We start from the raw sequence: 22,362 nt of genomic DNA, 5'->3' as shown, positions 1-22,362 counted from the left end.
TACTTGAAAACTGTTCTCATGTCCCCTCTCAGTCTTCTCTTCTCCAGACTAAACAAACCCAATTTTTTCAATCTTCCCTCATAGGTCATGTTTTCTAGACCTTTCATCATTTTTGTTGCTCTTCTCTGGCCTTTCTCCAATTTGTCCACATCTTTCCTGAAATGTGGCACCCAGAACTGGACACAATACTCCAGTTGAGGCCTAATCAGCGTGGAGTAGAGCGGAAGAATTACTTCTCGTGTCTTGCTTACAATACTCCTGCTAATACAGCCCAGAATGAGGTTTGCTTTTTTTGCAACAGCGTTACACTGTTGACTCATATTTAGCTTGTGATCCACAATGACCCCCAGATCCCTTTCCGCAGTACTCCTTCCTAGGTCGTCATTCCCCATTTTGTATGTGTGCAGCTGATTATTCCTTCTTAAGTGGAGGACTTTGCATTTGTCCTTATTGAATTTCATCCTATTTTCCTTACAGAAAAACCTGCCTCATCTAACGTAACTGTCAATTTCTTGCTTAGTGGGAATGAGGTCCAGTCGGTGCTCACTATAGACGCACAGAATGCAGACAGAGTGCTGAGAAAAGGGATACCCTGTCTTGGAGGGGGTGGTGAATGCGCTTAGCAAGTGTTCAGCCTCAGCTAGGTAAATATTAGCACCCTCTTTTTACAGGGGAAACTGAGGCACAGAGCGGCGCTGTGATTTGCTGAAAGCCACCCAGCAAATCAGTGACAGAGCCCGGAATGGAAGCAGCGTCCCTGACTCCCCATCATTCCTGCTCTGCCCCTTAAATCACAGCAGATAAGTTGATTAATGAATCATTGTTTCCATTAAAGATGAGCCCAGTGTCAAATGCCCCAGGAGCTGGGTCTCCCGCTATTAATTATATTCTTACCACTACAGGATTGTAAATCATGATCTAAGATCCTTATCTGGCCCCACCACCTCATAATCGTTACTGTATTTACCTTCAGCACCCTGGGAGGTAGGGCACAGCTGTTGTCCCATTGTACAGATGGGGAGCTGAGGCCCAGACAAGCCATGGGCTAGATTCACAGAGGGATTTAAGCACCTAACTGCCATCTTAGGCCCCTAAATTGAACATTTATGTGCCAGTGGCTTTAACAACCCCCTTCTCAGCTGCCGCCTGGCCTGAAGGTGCCTAAAGTTCCAAGGTGACTACGTTTCCACAGGTAAAAGTCCTTTGGGTGCCTGAATTCCAGCAGCTGAGCATACGCGCAGTCCGGATGCCAGCTGGCACCAGACCCCAGCAGAATCCCTTGCCTGCTTTGCTTTTAGGTGCACCTTATGCGGCCTTTTCAAACCCTCGGCAGCAAGGTTCAGAGCCTGGTCAACGGGGTCGGTAGCAGAGCCCGAGCCACGATGCCAGTGCGGCCGTTCCTAGCACCCTAGCAAGAGCTCTCATCTGTAGAGCTGGGCTCATAGACTTGCTGCTGCAGGTTTGACAGTACAGGGCAGATGTACCCTTCGGGGCCTGAGCCAGTAGCGGTGCTCGGAGCAAGGGATTTAACTTGGATCTTCAGGGTAAGTGCCTTAAAGCCCGGGGCTCTAGAGTCTCCTGCTGTGTGGCCCAATGTAGAGTTAATTAGTTATACCCCATGGAACACTTTAGCAAGGGAGACTGAGAAAGGCCCACTTCAGGATACCCCAGACCTGGTGATTAGGGACTCTCCGGAGCGGTGGGAGACCCAATTTTGACTCCCCTCGGTTGATCCTAATGCATTTACACACTTCCAGAGACAGAGAAAGTCATACACAGATCCCACTGCTCTTCCACTCTGCTCAACTCCCCAGCTGGCCTCCCCTCTGCGTTGAAGTGATGGGCATGAAGCCGCCTGCGAGATTAGTGACGCCAAAGTGGCGCGGACATTACATTTAAAGTCACACGCGGACAGTCAGCCCCAAACGTTCACTCTCTCAAAGCAGCTGGCTGTACCTCCAGCCCTAACAGCAATACCATCCCCCAGCAGCTGTCAGCACTGAGCATCCGTCAGGGGCCTCTCGCCTCTGCAATTGCACCCAGGGCTGGACCTTGTAAGGGTCGGTCTGTCAGCCTTTGTGACAACCTCTTGCCAGACTGGCTGGAAGCTGAACATGAGCAAGGATGATGGATAAGGAGGCTTCAGGGCATGGAGCTGTATCAGAGTTTGGGTGGGAAAGGGTTAAGGGCCAGATTTACAAAGGATGCAGGTGTACACCTAGTGGAGTTTACAAACGTGCCCAAGCAGCTCAGGTGTCTCTCTGCATTGTTAGGTGTCTAAATACCTTCGTAAATCTGGACCTAAGTGGGTTCTTCTAACTCTCTGAGGCAGCTGGCTCTTTACCCACCCAGCTATAAGGGAGATGGGCATGTCTAACTAGAGAGGGAGGTCCTAGTGTATGGGCTGAGCAGCCCTGAGGAGGAGCAGCTAAGTTAGGGGCAAGGCTTGGACTGGGCTTTGCATTGTTTCCTTTGACTTCCCTTTGTGAATAAAAACCAAAGCCCAAGAAGGGGGTAGTACTGATCCAGAGGGATGTGCCCCTGGGAGACCTCCAGAGAAAAATACCCTGGATCGCAAAGTAAATTAAACGAATGCTCCCCCACCCAGCTCGGCAAGTGAGCATGATGGCTAACAATCTAGGAAGAGACAGACGGAAGACTATACTGGGTCCAAAACAAGGAGACACATATTCTGGCTATGTTAACACTCAAATTCACACCCCCACACGCACACCCATCATGGTATTATTTATTTATGTATTTATTATGCATTAATTATAGAGCTCTGAATCGTGTGGAGGAAAGATGCAAAAAATCCTCCTCCAGCAATGCGCTATGTTTCCTGTGACAAAGTTCTTCCTCTGCCTTGGTGGGTCTTGTTGGCGGATTTGCTCTCCTCAGAGGTTCACGGCAGCCCTCAGTTTGGCCACTTTCGCTCGTGGCTCAAACCTGCCGTTCACTCAGCTAACCTCATCACTGGCCAGCATAGGGAAACAGAAGGAGAACAATCCCCACGGTCTCTGTTGATCCACCATGTGGGTCAGGGAACAGCCCAGAGACCTTCTCCTCTGGTGGAGCCCACAGTCCAGGTCAGCTCCTCCGGTGTCTGATCAGGAGTTGGGAGGTTTGGGGGGGAACCCAGGCCTGCCCACTACTCCAGGTTCCAGCCAAGGGCCTGTGGAATGCAGCTGTCTAGAGCGCCTCCTGGAACAGCTCTGCGACAGCTACAACTCCCTGGGCTACTTCCACATGGCCTCCTCCCAACACCTTCTTTATCCTCACCATAGGACCTTCCTCCTGGTGTCGGATAATGCTTGTACCCCTCAGTCCTCCAACAGTCCGCGTTCTCACTCTCAGCTCCTAGTGCCTCTTGCTCCCAGCTGCTCACTCACCCATGCACCACAAAGGGAAGTGAAGTCCTTTTTAAACCCAGGTGCCCTGATTAGCCAGCCTGCCCTAATTGATTCTAACAGCTTCTTAATTGGCACCGGGTGTCCTAATTAGCCTGCCTGCCTGCCTGAATTTGTTCCAGCAAGTTCCTTCTTGTTCTGGAACTGCTCCTGTTGCCTTACCTAGGGAAAATGGACCTGCTTAATCTGGGACTAATATATATCTGCCTTCTAACATTCTCCTGTACCCATCTGGCCTGACCCTGTCACACTCCCTAAATAATCTCCAGCATCATTCTGGAGTACCAATATGTTGCATTTATCATTCTGGAGTATGTATACATCACATCTTTCAGGCATATGTCATATCTATCATTCTGGAATACATATGTGTCACCCTGAGCATGTATATATCATCACCACATGACACACCATATCTTGTGTATGTCACATCTGCCATGTATATGACATGTCCTATCATGCATATGTCACACTTATCATGTATATGTTGCATCTTTCATATCAGAGTATCATATGGCACAATATGCCATGTATATGTTGTATCTATCATATCACCATAGTATGTGACAAATCATATTATATAATATCACGGTATGACACATTTATCATGTATATGTTGCGTTGATCATATCACCATATTGTATGACACATCGCAGCGGATATATGTCGCATCGGATGCACGTCACAGCGGCATGTCTAGCTATAGCATCTACCTACAGCACCACATCTGTTACATCTGTCTGCAGTTCCTTCCTTGCTCTGGATTGTTCTCTTGCTGTGTACCCATAACACCTGGTTAATGAGCCAGCTTCCTCGCTAGCTACCGTGCTGTGGGCTATGACTGGCTAGAACCTGGATTGGGCAGACTGGCTTCAAGAGGCTCTTAAACCAGCAGCAGACCACTCCAAAGGCTAATCCCCAGAGGCTGTTCAGAATGAGACCTGGCCCCAGAGCATTAGCACCAGGGAGCTGGGGGGCTCCCTGTGTCTTCGCTTTCCCCAGTGCAATTAGAGTCCCAAAGCCATCAACCCCCAGACACACACTTGTAAGCAAATTAATCAGCATCGCCCCCAAACTGGAACTCCGGCAGAGTGTGTGACAGGCGTTTCCGGCTGGTGACTGAGAGCTGGAGAGCTCTGACTGTCTCAGGAGACTTACGAGGGGGTTGGGAGGAGGCCATGACAGTCAGCGGCTCCTCAGCAGCCAGCTGGCTCTCTGGGAGCAATGTGTCTGTCCCAGTATCAGTATGCTGGCTGTCTCCATGTGTGCATCTGTCTGGAACAAGAGATCCAGACACATCAGAACCGTGATATTCATTCACTGGAGTACAGCAGCTTCTTTCATACAGCCGTCGTCTGAAAATGTTTTCGCATGAGGGGACAGATTCCGAGGAGACGTAGATAGAATAGCATGAAGAAGAATAGAAAGGGCTACCGCTGTCGTGAAACTGCAAGGTGCCAAACTGAAAATTGACGCAATATTTTCCACACAATTAGCCTGGCGGGATGCACTGGCACAAGAGATTGCCAAGGTTGAGAACGGAGCGGGATTTAAAGAAGGGGACTGGACAGTCACCTGGCTCTTGAGGCAAAGAGGAAAAGCTAACCAAGCATTCAGAAAGGGTTACGCGCCCTCCTGGTCAGGGCACAAGCCACCCTCTAAGTCAGTGGTTCTCACCCTGGGGTCCGGGGCAGGTTTCAGGGGGTCCACCAAGCAGGGCCAGCATTAGACTCGCTGGAGCCCAGGACAGAAAGTTGAAGCCCCACTGCATGGGGCTGAAGCCGGGGGCCTCAGTCCCACCAGCTGGGGCTGAAGCCGAAGCCTGAGCAATGTAGTTTTGCAGGGGCCGTGGGGGGGCAGTCAGGAAGGAGAGAAGGAGTTGGATGGGGTGGCGGGGGGCAGTCAGGGGCGGGGATTTGGGGGAAGTCAGGGGACAGGGAGCGGGGGAGTGGATGGGGCAGAGGTGCAAGGCGGGGCAGTCAGGAAGGGGGGGGGTTGGATGGGGTGGCAGGGGGCAGTTAGGAGCAGGGGGTCCGGCGCAGTCAGGGAGAAGGGGTGGTCGGATTGGGCAGGGGTCCCGGGGGGGCAGTCAGGAAGGAGGGGGGGGTTGGATGGGGGGAGGGATCCAGGGGCGGTCAGGGGACAGAGAGCGGGGGTGGTGGTGGAAGGGCCAGGAGTCTCCAGGGGGCCGTCAGGGAACAGGGGGGTTGGATGGGGCAGGAGCCCTGGGGGAGCCGTCAGGGGGCAAGAAGTGGAGGGGGGGGGGTCGGATAGGAGGCGGTGGCCAGGCCATGCCTGGCTGTTTGGGGAGGCACACAGCCTCCCCTAACCGGCCCTCCATACAATTTCAGAAACCAGATGTGGCCCTCAGGCCAAAAAGTTTGCCCGCCCCTGTCCAAAAGGCAGGCGGGGCTCACACTGGGAAACTTTTGCTCAGCACAGGTCTGCCGAACACAGTGTTTAAAATAGTGATGGAGCCCTAGAGACTGGTCTGCCCCCGAGCTCCCACCACGGCTACGACGGCCAGCACTGAAATGCTGAGGCATTGCAGCGGAAATGTCTTGAGCACAGATCCCTAGCTGGCGTAAGTCGGCACCGCTCCGCTGGAGTCAGTGGGCCAGATCCTCACTTTTAGCAGAGCGGATCCTTTTTTCAGAGTCCTGTATTGTAATCGGGCCTGCAAGGCTGCCACAGGGGAGAAGTACAATACACAGCATGGCTGGCATGGTCTCTGGCTGCACGGATAAGGGACACTGCACTGATAACAACACCTCGTTCTTTGACACTGTCAGCTGTGATCTCGAAGCGCTTTACAAAGGAGGTCAGAATCATCCTCCCCGTGAAGTGACTTGTCCAAGACCACTCAGCCGGCCAACGGCAGGGCCAGGAATAGACCCCAGCTCTCCTGAGCGCTAGTCCAGGATGTTATCCACTAGACAGTGCTACTCAAAGTGGTGGTCCGCGGACCGGTGCTGGTTCGCGAGCCATCGCCTGCCAGTCTGCGCGCACATTGGGAAAAAAAATTGCCCATCCCCCACTTCAGATAGCTTGAGAAGCACTGCTCTAGACCACGCTGCCTCCTACTAGCACCCGTTCAACCATGCCTATATCGAGAGGGCTCAGAAGTTCTGCTCACCCGTACACTGTGTAAAGCCATGGTGACTCCAGTGACTGTGCTGAGTTACTCCAGATTTACACCACTGTAAGGAGGTGCAGGACTTGGTCCCCAAAGCTGTGTCCCAGGAGGTGCGGAGTCTTGTATGCAACCTGGCATGGACTGGCCCTGCTAAGGGCAGTGAAGCGAAATCTTCCCCAGCAATGATGCCATATGTTATGGGTGGATGGTGCCGTGTGTCATCGAGTGGTTGGCTGTGGAGAGCCAGGACTGCAGGGTTCTGGTCTCAGCTCCGTGATTGCTGGGTTGTTTGCCCTTTGCACAACATCATAGTATGAAAGAACCACAGGGCGAGGTGAGGTACAAATAACTGCATTTACTAACTATAGGCAACATGCCTAACTACATATACCCACCGCTGCTCCAGAAGGACTCTGGGGGCTTCTGAAACACAAACAGTGAGCACCATGAGAGGGCTCACAGACTACTGAAAGGGATTCTACCCAATCCTTATACACTACACAACTTTAGGCAAGTCATCGTGTTGCCCTGTGCCTCAGTTTCCCCACCTGTAGCCAGTGGCACCCACAGCTGTATGCGTGTTACACATGGTGTGCACCATCGGCAGAGGAGGAGCAGCACTGGCTGCTTCACTGCACACTCCAGTTTGGCCCTGTGGCCCCCTCCATCATGACAGAGAGCTGTGGGGCAGCCAACCCTCCATTTCCTTGCCATTGCCATGAGGCTGGCTCCTGCACCAGGGCTCACCCTGGGGCCCTGCCTGATCTTGTGCCACTTCTAGCAGCTCATGTCCCGTCTGCTCTGCCGGTAGGACTTGCTCAGCAATAGCCACAAGACCCGCTACTAGGCAGGCCTGCCGACAGCAATTCCGGGCCCCAGGGCAGAACAGTCAGTGGGCCCGGGGTCCGCCTGACATTTGGGCAGTGCTGTGCCTGTGCTGCCCAGCGAGCTGCTGATTGCACTGCTGGGCACGCTCTTCCGGCACGGCCAGGGCTGCCACCCGCCCCCGCCTGGCTGCCTTTGCCGCCCGCGGCATCGCCCTGCACGCGCCTAGGAGCCGGGCCCACCCGGGCGATCAAAGAGGGCCTGGGGCTGACGATACTGCTACAGCAGCAGCAGCCAGGAGCCCCCAGACCCATCTACATCGCCCAGGCCCCTGGGCAATTGCCCCCTTTGCCCCGCCCTGTCTGCAGGCCTGCTACTAGCCAAGGAGAGGCGCTGCGGTGAGTGCCTGCCTGGAGGAGCCGGCAGGAGAGGGGCAGTAGGCACAAGGGGGGGTTATGCGTACCAGGTGGAAAAATTCTGGGGGTGCCCCGGTGTGTAGCATAGGGATAATAATACTGACTGACCTCACAGGGGGCTGTACATACGGCTAGTCAGAAAACGGGGAAAGGGGTTTCCATTGAAAATTTCCAGTTTTTGGTGAATAATCAAACCCCAAAATATTTCAGTTCTGAAATGCTGCCTCCTGGGAGTTGTCATTTGGGTGCCTCATTCACCTCTACATCCATGCTACTAGTCACTAGTTTCCTGGCTGGACTACATCCCCATGCATCATGGTCTCCCTTCTTGGTGAGAGAAGGCAGCTCATCAAGGCAGTTGCATGGCTGCAGTGTACTGTGGGAGATGAAGTTAAGTAAGAGCCTGTACCACAGAAGAGAAGGGGGATACGATGCACCCACACTACAACTCCCATGAGGCACTGCGATGGTGTGGAGAAGTAGGGCTTTATCTGTACTATATTTTATTAATATTACATGCACCTCAGTTTGCCTGTTTGATATTATCCTGCCTGACTGCATGTAATTAAATCTCAGGAGGCTGTCAGGGGGGCAAACAAACAGGAAACTAAAGGATGCCAAAGATAAAGTACCACCAGAGGGCATACTAAGAGTCCTTAAGGGAACAATGGGGAAGCTGTTAACTGGGAAATGCTCACTTGTCAAAGGGGCACTAAATCATTAAAGTCCCCAGCCTAGAGAGGAAGTGGGGGTGAGTGGGCAGCAGCGGCTGGAGATGAGTTGCTGACAGAGACATGCTGGCAGAACACTCCAGGGACTGTCTGTCTCTCCCAATCCAAGGCTGAGTAGAATTTACCTAGACCTTGCAAGTGAAGAATATAGTTTGGGTAAGTCCCAGGTGGATAGATGTGTTGTTGTTTTATCCCGTTGTCCTGCTGGCTATCGACCTTTGGGTGAATAAATAATTGTTTGTTTTGAAGAAGCTGTATTTGAGTCACTTTAACTAGCTGCTGGACACAGGTTTCCAGAGGAAAATGGCTTACAGTTGCCACACAGTTGGGCCTTCACGTTATCACGGTTGGTGACCAGAGAGGCTGCAGCCCAGAGAGGCAGTCTAGGAGTGGTTGGACTGTGTGGTTCCACCCAGAAAGGAGTGAATAGAGAAACCTGTCAAAGAAACCAGAGGGATGCACTTGAAAGGGACTGAAAAGAGATTTAAACACAGCTCGCCCTGTCACCATGACAGCTGGCATTTCACAACTGAAGTCCTTTGGTTTTCGGGCATTCCTTTTTTCAATGCAAAATTGAATGTTTCTCTGGAAAGCAGGCAATTTTTGTGAAAAATTTCGTAATCTCTTGAAACATAGTTTTGATGGAAAATTTTCAACAGGCCCTAGTTGTGAGGCTGAAATCATTAATGTTTGTACAGTGCTTGGAGATCCATGGAGGTTTTCCAAACCTTTTCATCCCTTGGGATGTTGCTACCATGTCAGTTTCACATGTTCCATTTTCCTGTCTTCTCTTTTCATCAACAAAAAACAACAAAAGATCCAACTCTGTAGCCAGTGGCATCACGAGCTTAGCTCTGCGCTGCCCAGCAGGTAACAGGGGGGTGATTACACGCAGCGATCAAAGGAGAAAGGCTCGTCCTAAAAAAAGCACCTTCCTGATCTCTAGGAGAGCAGTTCTGCTCCAGACAATGGGCTAGTCTTAGAACAAGGGTTTGTGTCTCTGCCAGCCTGGCTTCCCTTGGGGGGGGTGTTGCCATGTGCCATGGGGAGGGCTGGATATTTGGCAGGGCAATTGGCGTAAATATCACACTGATATCGAGGAACAGACACAATCTATGGGCCTGATGTGCACTTGGTGTGACTTCTTGGAGACGCATGAGTATAAATGAGCACAGAATCAGGTTGCCTAATGTGGCCACCAACAAGCAGCCCTCATTCCTCGGCTCCCGGCCTCCAGAGCTCCTGCCTCCAACCGCACTGTTGGCTCTGCCTCCCCACACCCGGGCTCTGCTCTGTTTGTGCCCTGGGACGGCTCTGCGCACGGAGGACAGTCTTCACCCCAGCAGCAGTATGCGAGCCAACGGGAGGGCGCAGCTTTCCAGGACTGCATGCGCCGCACCAGGACTTAGGGTGACCCTGGGGGGTGACAGGCTGGGTTAGTCAGGCTGGGAGTTCAGCAGCCAGTGAGACCTACGGGGTCTGTTTGTGTCCAGTGGCCTGAGAAGCGAATCCCTTTCCCCTGCAGCGTGTCTTGCAGCAGAGGAGCGGGGGTTGAGCATAGAGTTAAATACCTAGTCATGCGCATGGCTTGGGTGTTGGGAGCCCATCTTGGGACAGCAAGCCCAAGGTGATGAGTTAGGGTGGTCACCTTTCTAATGGCTGGTAACTGGACAAGGTCCCGCCCCCTGCTCTGCCTCCTCCCCCCAGACCAAAAAAACCAGACCTCAGGGCTTGCCAAATGGCACCCGGACACACAAGCCGAAGCCGGCCTGTCTGGGTGAGCGCTGGCCAGGTGGCACCCTATGCTGAGTGTAAGCGTGGCACACAGGAGTGTCAGTAAAAGATGGATCTTTATTTCCTGGTCCCAGTCATGTGACATTGGTCAGGCTTACAAAAGTCACATGACTCCAGGGGCTACTGTTACACCTTCTCTTCTTTTTCCCCTTGAAAATCCAATGCCCAGTAACATGCAATGTCAGCCTGGCGTGACATCCGTGAACTAGCAGAGCCAGGTAGGAACAAACCAAGGGAGATCTGTGGGGCAGAGGCCAGGGATCAGCCTGACCCTCTGAGGGGCGAGATGGTTATTCTCCCTCCTAGTGGAGATCGGTCAATAACCACTGCCCGGGACCCTCCACACCTTTCTGATCACACAGCCACTCCGTTGTCAGTTCCACTACTAACCGGCATCCGCCCCCGCAGCTTGTTTGCTGCTCCTGGCGTGTTTCCTTGTCGGTGACCAGACAGGGTTGTGGCAACTCTGTCACCAGCACGCTCAGCGTCCTCCAGGGCCACAGCCAGGGGCCTCCTTGCTTTTCATAGAATCATAGAATATCAGGGTTGGAAGGGACCCCAGAAGGTCATCTAGTCCAACCCCCCTGCTCAAAGCAGGACCAATTCCCAGTTAAATCATCCCAGCCAGGCCTTTGTCAAGCCTGACCTTAAAAACCTCTAAGGAAGGAGATTCTACCACCTCCCTAGGTAACGCATTCCAGTGTTTCACCACCCTCCTAGTGAAAAAGATTTTCCTAATATCCAATCTAAACCTTCCCCACTGCAACTTGAGACCATTACTCCTCGTTCTGTCATCTGCTACCATTGAGAACAGTTTAGAGCCATCCTCTTTGGAACCCCCTTTCAGGTAGTTGAAAGCAGCTATCAAATCCCCCCTCATTCTTCTCTTCTGCAGGCTAAACAATCCCAGCTCCCTCAGCCTCTCCTCATAACTCATGTGTTCCAGTCCCCTAATCATTTTTGTTGCCCTTCGCTGGACTCTCTCCAATTTATCCACATCCTTCTTGAAGTGTGGGGCCCAAAACTGGACACAGTACTCCAGATGAGGCCTCACCAATGTCGAATAGAGGGGGACGATCACGTCCCTCGATCTGCTCACTATGCCGCTACTTATACATCCCAAAATGCCACTGGCCTTCTTGGCAACAAGGGCACACTGCTGACTCATATCCAGCTTCTCGTCCACTGTCACCCCTAGGTCCTTTTCCGCAGAAAACCTTTTGTCAGGTTCTTCTGTCCTGCTGCAGGACTGGCCCTCATGGGTGGCTCGGACCTATGGCCTCGGTGAGGACGGGAACTCAGCCGCCTGCCAGCTGCCCTCTGTTTGGCATCTAGCATTCCTCCCACTTGCCATGGGGGCATCTGCATGGCACACTTGCCACTTCTGTTCTAGTTCCTGGTGCAGGGCTCCCTGGGAACTGCTTCGGGGTTAATCGTCTTTAGCTCAAGAAGCTTGCTAGGTGATGGCACTACGAGTTTTGTCCTTCTGCCAGTTTCTGAGTCTCTGAGCTGTTGTGAGCTGTGCTATGATATACCAACAATGGCTCCCTGGAATCTACCACAGTAGTTTATAGCCAGTCCTTTGTCATTTACCCAGCTCTTTCGTTAGCCCTGTTGACTGTGCCTGGTAAGGGCTGGATGCGGTGTGCTAGAACTGGGGAGGGGTATCAAAAAGAACTGCCCAAAGAAGCCGCTCCCCAAGGGTGATCTATTTGTGGTCACTAGCTTGCCTGGAATCCCACTGGTGAGAAAAGTGAGATTTTAAATGTATTTTATTGCTATTTGCTGTGTCCTACAACAGCCGAGTGAAAACTGTGGAGGAGCCCACCTGTAAGAGGTGCTCTTTCCTCTTTGATTCAGAAACACCTGTGCCAAACTGGGAACATGGGTCAACTGAAACTCTTGTGATTTCAGTGGCTCTTCTGCATTCTGTTTCCGATTTTGTCCTTGGAAAACGTATCCACTGTGCTCTGCAAAGTCAAGTCCACCCCTCACAAAGACCTTGCTTGGGCCTGTCTGTTCATCAGACCCCCAGAATTTGGTCTCTAATTGGTATATCTGGTAGCCATTCATACTCATAACGCAGCTTCATGCAGGGCTGTGACTTACCGGCCAAGGGCTCATCTGGCAGTTGGTTGGCAACAGAGAATGTGCCTTTCCCAAGTGACATTCTTCCCTGGATCACAGTGATGTTTCTGAAGGACATTGTCTCGTAGTTTGCAGCCCGCTCTGGCTGGGGAGGTGTTGGAGCTCTCTGGGCTCTGCCGCATGGAGCAGCAGCAGCAGGATTGCAACAGCTCGGATCTCTGGGCAGTACTTCTCCATGCTGCAGCTGCCTTCTCTGCTCTCCACCAGCCTCCCATCCAGACTGAGGGATTTGGGCGGCATCGTTTGGTCCCCGCCTGCCAGTGGCTTCCTCCCCTCTGACACCATGTCAGGACCATGGGACACATGGGAGAGCTGCTACTGGTTTCCTAGCCCTAGCTGCCTGGCCTGGGTCAGGGTTATTAAAGAACCCACACGGCAGGGGTCCGGCTCTGTTGACTCCCATGGTGGCTGTTCCAATGAGTAGCTCCAACTCCCACTCCAGATAGTTTCAGACCTCTGGAAATCAGGTACAAGGTGTCTCACCCAGACACCCCAGAGCAGTGGATGCTTTCTCCTCGTCAGTACCTGGCCCAAGCCGGGGAAGCTAATGATCCAACTAGCGGACCAAATTCGGTGATGAATCCTGGTCCCGTGCCACCTGAGGCACGTTGCATATACGCTAAGAAGAAGTGGATGCTTTTCAAAAAATAGGTCTGAAGCTCACTGTGCCTCAGTTTACCTATCTTTTAAAATGAGTGTAACAAAATGTGCCACAGAGGGGTGGGCATGAGACTGCTCAGAAAATGCTTTGAGCCACGCAAATAAACAGAAACACAGAGCAACGTTGTGCCACAGAAGAACATAGAATCATAGAATATCAGGGTTGGAAGGGACCCCTGAAGGTCATCTAGTCCAACCCCCTGCTCAAAGCAGGACCAATTCCCAGTTAAATCATCCCAGCCAGGGCTTTGTCAAGCCTGACCTTAAAAACCTCTAAGGAAGGAGATTCTACCACCTCCCAGAAAAACAGGACCAATCCCCAATTTTTGCCCCAGACCCTTAAATGGCCTCCTCAAGGATTGAACTCACAACCCTGGGTTTAGCAGGCCAACACTCAAACCACTGAGCTATCCCTCCCCCCGACTGAGTGTTTCCTGCTGCTCTCCCTGACATTTTGTTGTTAAACATGGTCCTGCAATAAAGTCTCTGAAATCCCATAGAGAGAAATACTCACAGGCCATCAGCGCAGTACAGGGAAGCAGCGCAAGGTGCTATCAGGTGTTGCTGCTGGGGAATGACATGGGAGAGGGAGGCGAACCACAGACACAGAAGATTCTCCCCCAAAGGTTAGCTAATCCTCCAGCGAATTACACTGGGGCTGATTAAGAAGGATTCCAATTCCACTAGATCAGTGAATAAAACCAGCCCTTTTCATACTTGGGAGCGGGGGAATTTTTGTCATTTGATATCTGCTCGATTTATTATATTCTTATTTATTGAGAGCAGGGCCCCATTGTGCTGGGCGCTGCACACACAGATGGCGAGGGACAGACCAGGCCCTGTGGTGTTTACAATCTATCTAGACACAGCAAACAATATCACACACAACCGGGGAACTAAGGTGCAAAGAGAATTGGCCAAGGTCGCACAGTGAGTCAGTGGCAGGGAAAGCAATTGACCACCCGTCCTCAGGATGAGAGACCAGGTTCCCATTGCACAGCGAGAGGATCAGGCAGCTCACACTTGGCAGAAACGGCGGCTCTTAGGCCAGCCCTGGAAATGTACAGGGGTGGAGGGGCAGAGCTTATAAGCAGAGGTAACTATTAGTGTGTTTGCACCAGAGAAGGCTGTAATTAATGTTGGCTTTATCCCCCACACATAAAGAGCCATGCAGTGCATGCAGCATTATGTTTTATGAATACCCCAGGCTGAGTGCAGAGTATGTCATGTTGATTAATGGTACCTATTAGACTTCATTCTCTCCCTAATTGGCATTTTTGTGTACAGTGTGTCAGCGTGAAGGTGCCCTCGTTAGCCTGATTAGCACCCTTGTCAGTCACCTGTCACCCAGCCAGGCTCTCCTGCTCCCTGGAATGGTGACTGACTTTCCCCTGGGATTTAAATAGAGGCGCTACCGGCTTCTCTGAATAAAGCAAAGCAGCCACCTCCGGGCCTGTCCATTTGCATCCCTGCCGCCCACTGCTTCATCAATCACTCTCTGAGCACACAGCCTCTGCAGGGAGGCAGCTGTCTCTAGGAACGGCGGCTCCATCCCTCTCCACCACTGCTGAGATCAGCCAGGGGCTGTCCAATCTAGAGCTGAGCCAAGCCTGCGGAGCTGGAGGATTTCAAACAGGGAGAGCCCCCTTGAAGTGCCTTGCTACGGTGACACAATGAAGTGTCCCTTTAGATCTCAGAAGTCTTTTGTACTGGGGTTGGTGTGGGTGGGAAAGTCTTCCCTTCCCATTGCCCCATAAACATATGGTGTAGCACTCCACTCTGTTAGAGTATGGAGGCGAGGAGAGATTAATGAGACTGGGACTTTTCAGTTTGGAAAAGAGACGACTAAGGGGGGATATGATAGAGGTCTATAAAATCATGACTGGGGTGGAGAAAGTGAGTAAAGAAGTGTTATTTACTCCTTCTCATAAGACAAGAACCAGGGGTCACCAAATGAAATTAATAGGCAGCAAGTTTAAAACAAACAAAAGGAAGTATTTCTTCACACAATGCACAGTCAACCTGTGGAACTCCTTGCCAGAGGATGTTGTGAAGGCCAAGACTATAATAAAGTTCAACAAAGGAACTAGATAAGTTCATGGAGGATAGGTCCATGAATGGCTACTAGCCAGGATGGGCAGGGATGGTGTCCCTAGCCTCTGTTTGCCAGAAGCTGGGAATTGGCGACAGGGGATGGATCACTTGATGATTACCCTGTTCTGTTCATTGCCAACATTGACCACTGTCGGAAGACAGGATACTGGGCCAGATGGACCTTTGGTCTGACCCAGTATGGCCGTTCTTATGGATCAGAGCCCTAGCACTGGAGTGACTTCAGACAAGACTAGACTGGATAGTACACCTCATCGGAACAATCCTGCACTGGCTGGATGAGGGCCTGTAGATGGACTCGAAGCCCCTTGTGCATTTTTTTAATCTCTAACGGCTATGATTCCTGGCAGCCTCTAGGCCAGGCAGGTCTTGGCACCTGCCAGCAAACAGCATGCTTATCTGTGAACTCTCTTAAGGGGATCTGAGCTTGTTTGAAGCCGTGGAGCTACGGCAGCTGCCAACAAGATTAAAGGAAGAGGGTACAGAGCGGGCACTGATGTATAGCCAAAGGTGAGGAGGACCTCTGGCCTGGCAGTCGCTGCGTGTTTGTGTTACCTTATGTCAAAGACCGACTCATAGCAGGGACCCCACATGGCACCTCCAGGAGGAGCAGCAGCTGTGGAGTGGGGGAGCTGCAGAATCACCCTGGGGCAAGAGGCTGTCCAGAGGCCCCTTTGGAGCTATGTTTGGGAGGATCCAGGATGTGCAGTCTTACTCCACCCCAACCCCAGCGCCCCCCAGCCCAAAGCCAGCAGCATGGGGGCAAGGGAGGACAAGAGGGCCCCTACCTGTCATAGTCTCCGTTGCAGAGGGCTCGCACAGGGATGGAGAATGCCTGCCACACGGGATTCAGCGTGTTCTTCACCACTTCTGTTTTGTGGCAGATGGTGAAGCTGCAGGGCAAGGAGGGGCGTGTGGTTATCCAACCAAGCCATGGGCTAACCCTGAGAGCCCTGACCCCTTCCTGGAGACTGTGTTAGGGGCCTCTCTGGCTATGTGGGGCCTTCAAACCCGGCCCCTTAGCCTTGACGACGACGCGGAGACTTGCCTGGCCTTGCAAACGCTGCCACCAAAGCTTTAGTGGCTGGAGAATCCCCTCAGAGCCTGCGGCCTTGTCTGGGGCCTGACCCAAAGACCGGGAGCTTTCCCATCTCTCTAGCGGACTTTGGAGCGAGTTCCCAGCCCTGCAGACGGACGTCCTGACACTTTCTCCGTAAGATTTGACTTGCTCCTGCAACCATGGGCCTCAGCCCAGATACACAGAGCGCATCTAGAGGGGAGACCAGCCTGCAGGGCCTCTGAGGGCCTGATCCTGAGAGGAGCTGAGTGCTCATGACTCCCACTGAAGTCAGTGGCAGCTGTGGGTGCTGGGTGCCCCTGACTGTCACATCTAGGCACTGCTCAGACTCTGTAACCTCTCACGCTCAGGCCCTGCCCCTCTGGGGAGCACTCAGGGAGTGCAGGGTCTCGCCGTGCTACGGACCAGGCCGGCTTACAGCACCCCTCCCGGGTGTGAGCCTCCCTGACATCTGCGGCCAGCAGGCCTAGGGTAAATGGGACTTGTCTTCACTGTGCAATATGCCAATCATTGCATATTGGGGGGGAGACAGAGCGGCTGCCTTTGATGCAAGCCTGCGGCATGTGCTCCGAATGGGAGCGTCAGCTCAGCCCTGCCCTGTTTGTCTTTGAGTCAGAGAGATCAATGGGATGAGTGTCTCCGTCTGCTTGGCACACAGCTCATGAAGCGTCCCCATCCCTTGGAGGAGTTACAGCCTCTTTTCTTCTCTCCTCTGCTGGATTCGGGAGAGCTCAGGAGGAATTTCATACAGTACCTTGCAATGGGCTGCCGAGGGGAGGTTGCCTCCCCCGCCCTGCTTCCTAGGGCTGCACTGGCCCCCGTGCTCAGCAGACCAGAGCTGTCACGTGCACTTTGCAGGGGTGTGAATGGCAGCAGGGGTGTGTGGGGGGGTGGGGGTTAATGCATGTTGCATCTCACAGATTTGTCTGGGCTGGGAACCGGGTGGTGTTTTGTACGGCAGGCACTCACACTGCTGAGCACCCTGGAGCCAGTCAGGGTAGCAGGTTGTGGCCGACCCCGAGGGTCCCTTCCCGGGTGTCTTGAGATGCAGCAAGAAATCCAGGGGAATTCTGCCATTAACTCTTGGAACGCGGGCCTTTGCCAGCCTGCCAGCCAAAGCCAGGCTGTCTGGGGGGTGGTCTGTCCCTGACTCCCCACAGTGAGACCCAGTGGGATGGCTCCTGGGTACGGGCTCAGGCCTGAAAGCACCCATTCCTTCACGCTGACCAGCGGTCAGCCACAGCAGCGAACCTCTCCCCCGCCTTGGTTCCACCTGTGCTGCCCCTCGAGTGTGGCCAGCCCAGCTAGCCAGCAAGGGCCTCTCCCCCGCCGCCGAGCTGAAGGATGCTGCTGCCCCTCTGCTCTTTGCCCGAACCAGGCAGAGGGCTGGAAGCAAGAGGGCAGGACCTCGAGGGGGTCATTATGGCGCCATGGCAGGGAGGCATGGGACCCCGCCCTCAGGCCTGCTAGCCTGTGGACGCGAGCACTGGGCTGGCATTTACCTTCCATCCTCATTGCTTCGGAAGAACACCATGAAGGGGTCGGACTTCCCGAAGAAATCCTTCTTGTCCAGCTTGTTGGCACAGAACTGCATCGTGGCCACGTCCTGGAGGGAGAAGCACACGCGCTGTGAGTGGCACCGGGGTCAGGCGACGCCACCAGGCTCCGAAACAGCCCTGCAGTCACGGGGCCGGTCGAGGAGAGAGATACAGCCCGATGGGTACACTCTGCCCTGGGGCAGCCAGGCTGGCCTAGGGCGGGGTGGGTGGGGATGTCGGGGCAGAACTGGGATGTGCTGGAGGAATTGGGAGGGAACCTCGGACTGGGCTAATGGGGGCTGCAGGTTGGGACTGAGGGATGTCAGCAGAACTGTGCATATGTGCGGAGCCCATGACTGGGCTAGCAGGGGGCTGGGGGTCGGGACTGAGGGGCATCGGCAGAGCTGGGGGGCTGCAGGGCTGGAATAGCAGGGGGCTGCGGGTCAGGACTGAGGGGCATCGGCAGAGCTGGGGGGCTGCAGGGCTGGAATAGCAGGGGGCTGGGGGTCGGGACTGAGGGGCATCGGCAGAGCTGGGGGGCTGCAGGGCTGGAATAGCAGGGGGCTGCGGGTCGGGACTGAGGGGCATCGGCAGAGCTGGGGGGCTGCAGGGCTGGAATAGCAGGGGGCTGCGGGTCAGGACTGAGGGGCATCGGCAGAGCTGGGGGGCTGCAGGGCTGGAATAGCAGGGGGCTGCGGGTCAGGACTGAGGGGCATCGGCAGAGCTGGGGGGCTGCAGGGCTGGAATAGCAGGGGGCTGGGTGTCGGGACTGAGGGGCATCGTCAGAGCTGGGGGGCTGCAGGGCTGGAATAGCAGGGGGCTGCGGGTCGGGACTGAGGGGCATTGGCAGAGCTGGGGGGCTGCAGGGCTGGAATAGCAGGGGGCTGCGGGTCAGGACTGAGGGGCATCGGCAGAGCTGAGGGGCTGCAGGGCTGGAATAGCAGGGGGCTGCGGGTCGGGACTGAGGGGCAGTGGCAGAGCTGGGGGGCTGCAGGGCTGGAATAGCAGGGGGCTGCGGGTCGGGACTGAGGGGCATTGGCAGAGCTGGGGGGCTGCGGGTCAGGACTGAGGGGCATCGGCAGAGCTGGGGGGCTGCGGGTCAGGACTGAGGGACATCGGCAGAGCTGGGGGGCTGCGGGTCAGGACTGAGGGGCATCGGCAGAGCTGGGGGGCTGCAGGGCTGGAATAGCAGGGGGCTGCGGGTCGGGACTGAGGGGCATCGGCAGAGCTGGGGGGCTGTGGGTCAGGACTGAGGGGCATCGGCAGAGCTGGGGGGCTGCGGGTCAGGACTGAGGGGCATCGGCAGAGCTGGGGGGCTGCAGGGCTGGAATAGCAGGGGGCTGCGGGTCGGGACTGAGGGGCAGTGGCAGAGCTGGGGGGCTGCGGGTCAGGACTGAGGGACATCGGCAGAGCTGGGGGGCTGCGGGTCAGGACTGAGGGGCATCGGCAGAGCTGGGGGGCTGCAGGACTGGCATGGTGTGGCAGAGGTTGCACGCTGATAAAACAGCAGGACCGTGCAAGGGGAAGGTTCACAGCATTTAAGTCCAGAAGGCCCCTAAACCAGTGTTTCTCAAACTTTTGTACTGGTGACCCCTTTCACATAGCAAGCCTCTGCGTGTGACCCCCCCTTATAAATTAAAAACACTTTTTTATATATTTAACATCATTATAAATGCTGGAGGCAAAGCGGGGTTTGGGGTTGAGGCTGACAGCTCTTGACCCCCCATGTAATAACCTCACAACCCCCTTGAGGGGTCCCGACCCCCAGTTTGAGAACCCCTGCCCTAGACCATCTCCTGGCCGCCTGCGTAGCACAGACCCCCAAATGGCACCCAGCCCTCCCTGCAGTGGCCCAAAGCCTGTCGTTAGATCAAAGCGTTGCCATCCTCAGGGTGGGGCCCCAGCACCTGACTGATTAGCTGAGACTTGCCCAGAGGGTCCCCATGCTGCAGAGGAAGGCAAACCCCCTGAGGTCCCTGCCCGTCTGAGCTGGGGAGAAGTTCCGTGCCGAGCCAACCCTCGCCTGCAACCAGTGAGCTCGGGCTCCCCACAGCTCCACCAGGAGCAACAGAAGAGGGGACATCCCAGTGCAGGAAGCCCAGGAGCTGCCACGTACGGTGTCACAGCTGGGCCTTGCGGGAGGCCTGGCCTCAGCACGAGCTGTGTGTTCGTGAGGAGACACCAGAGCAGACGTCAGCCTTGCGGAAGGTCCCCTTTCTGGTGGCTGAGGCAGCTCTCGTTAATACAGGGGCAGCTCCCTCTGTGCATCCCACCCTGCTTGGGACGCGCCGTGCCGCACGGCAGCCCACAAGGACCAAGCCTCATGCAGCCAGATCGCCCCGAGGCACAGCCTAGGCAGTGCCAGCAAGCCAGCAGCCTGGGCTGCAAGGGAGATGGGGCCCCGAATCCAGCGGCGTCTCTGGACCTCGCCTGGTGGCTGTCAGGGAAGTTCACTGAGGGCAGCAGAGATGAAGGGGCAGAGGGGCTGGGCTCATGCTCGCTATCGGGAAGTGGAGGCAGGAGAAACCCTTAACTGTGCATTTCCTGGTTCTCCCGCGGCTGAGTTTTGCTCAATTCCATGTTCTGGGGGGGATGACGCACCACCAAGCTGCCGGCGGGTTTTGCCATTGACTATGGGATGGGGGGTTTGGTGCTGTTGCTGGCTGTAGCAAGGTTAAACGGTCCCTGGAACTGCCACGAGCAGCCTCTGGTTTCCACCAGCTTAGATTGGCCTGCGTGGGTCTTTTATTAATAAGCACATGACCTATTGTGATCACATGACACAGCCCCCAGATGAGAGGTCTCCAAGTAGCATCCAGGAACTGCAGGAAGTGGTATTAGTCAGTCAGAAGGGGGCGCTCTCCCCAGGCAGTCAGTGCTGACGCCAATGCCCCAGTGTGGCACTAGGGGGCGCTGTGTTGCTGGAGGGGCCGCCATTCAGACAAGCAGTAAAACTGATCCTTTGGGGATTTTAAAACTCCCCAGGTTGTTTCCCCAAGGTTGGGGCAGAGAATCCCAGTGTCCTGGCCAAATTCCAGCCTGGATCCTACTGTGCCGCACCAAATTCCCCCTGCAGCTTCAGCTGGCTCCAGGATCCTTTTCTTCCCTGAGTTGTTGCACAGCGTGGCCATGTGCGGGTGAACAGCTGATGTGCTTCGCCCCAGCAATGGCTGCATTTCCGCAGTGAGCAAGCGATCCCCCTGCAGCTTCAGCTGGCTCCAGGATCCTTTTCTTCCCTGAGTTGTTGCACAGCGTGGCCATGTGCGGGTGAACAGCTGATGTGCTTCGCCCCAGCAATGGCTGCATTTCCGCAGTGAGCAAGCGATCCAGCCACTCCGTCCCTTTCAGACTGAGCCTGGAGGAGCCCGGTCTAGTGGTTAGAGCAGAAGACTGGGCGGGCTCCTGGGTCCCTGGCTTTGCCCCTACCTGGCAGGGAGACCTTGGGCTGGCCACTCCCCCTGTGTGCTTGTCTCCCCCTCTGTGTGATGGGTATAATAGTGCTTACCCAAAGCCCTTTGAACCCCCCACAGCGACGTGTTATTACAAAAATCCTGGGGAATCAGCCCCAAGGCAGTAGAAACGGACAGTGGGGACAGACTGCAAATGCAGGGCTGGCTGCTCCCTGAGCACTGCCTCCCCTTACGGATGCCTTGGAGCAGGGGAGGGTAAACTACGGCCCAGTGACTGCATCCGGCCCTTCAGATGTTGAGTTCCCACTGGGGAGCGGGGTCTAGGGCTTGTCCCGCTCCAGCCGGTGAGCGGGATCAGGGGCTTGCCCCACGCTGTGCATGCCATGGATCCGCACAGCTCCCAGAAGCAGTGGCATGTACCCCATCCAGCTCCTACACGTAGGGGCAGCCAGGGGGCTCTGCACACTGCCCCTGCCCCAAGCGCCTCCCCCACAGCTCCCATTGGCCAGGAACCACAGCCAATTTGAGATGCAGGGGCGTCACCTGCAGATGGGAGACCGAGTGGGAGACATGCTGCTGTTTCCCGGAGCTGCTTGAGGTAAGCGCCACCCAGAGCCTGCACCCCTGACCCCCTCCCATGCCCCAACCCCCTGCCCCAGCCCCATCCTGCCCTCTGAACCCCTCAGTCCCAGCCCAAAGCATCCTCCTGCACCCCAAACCCCTCATACCCAGCCCAATCCCAGAACCCTCACCCCCCATACACACCCCAACCCCATGCCCCAGCCTGGAACTCCCTCCCACATCCTGAACTCCTAATTTCTGGCCCCACCCCAGAGCCCACTCCCCCAGCCAGAGCCCTCACCCCCTCCCACACCCCAACCCCCAATTTTGTGGACATTCATGGCTCGCCATACAATTTCCATACCCAGATGTGGCCCTTGGGCCGAAAAGTTTGCCATGCCCTGCCCTGGAGCCTGGCTAAGACCCCTGGACAGTGGAAGGCAAAGCCTTGGAGAAGAGGTTGTGCGGAGCATCTGTGACCCCCGTAGTGCCAGGCTTCCTAGCTGCCACAGGGGTGCAGTCCGGTCTAGTGCTGGGTGGGAA

At 54.9% G+C, this 22,362-nt stretch overlaps 2 protein-coding genes across 5 annotated transcripts in view; both read right to left on the bottom strand.

Annotated features, from left to right (window-relative positions):
- The window catches only part of CYB561D1 (cytochrome b561 family member D1), a 433,261-nt gene that overhangs the window by 270,752 nt on the left and 140,147 nt on the right, over nt 1-22,362 (bottom strand). The window lies entirely within an intron of this gene.
- The window catches only part of CPNE5 (copine 5), a 195,661-nt gene that overhangs the window by 70,369 nt on the left and 102,930 nt on the right, over nt 1-22,362 (bottom strand). For 3 of the 4 annotated variants that reach the window (XM_073320008.2, XM_073320011.1, XM_073320010.2), the window contains exons 9-10: nt 17,813-17,916; nt 16,021-16,125 (exon numbers count right to left, since the gene is read on the bottom strand). In XM_073320008.2, coding sequence (XP_073176109.1) covers nt 16,021-16,125; nt 17,813-17,916 — 209 coding nt within the window. The remainder of the gene's footprint in view (nt 1-16,020; nt 16,126-17,812; nt 17,917-22,362) is intronic. The other variant, XM_073320009.2, reaches the window with a different exon arrangement.

The sequence above is a fragment of the Lepidochelys kempii genome, chromosome 21 (assembly GCF_965140285.1).
Source record: "Lepidochelys kempii isolate rLepKem1 chromosome 21, rLepKem1.hap1, whole genome shotgun sequence".
In the NCBI taxonomy this organism is placed as follows: Eukaryota; Metazoa; Chordata; order Testudines; family Cheloniidae; genus Lepidochelys; species Lepidochelys kempii.
This window is presented reverse-complemented; position numbering and strand designations above follow the sequence as displayed.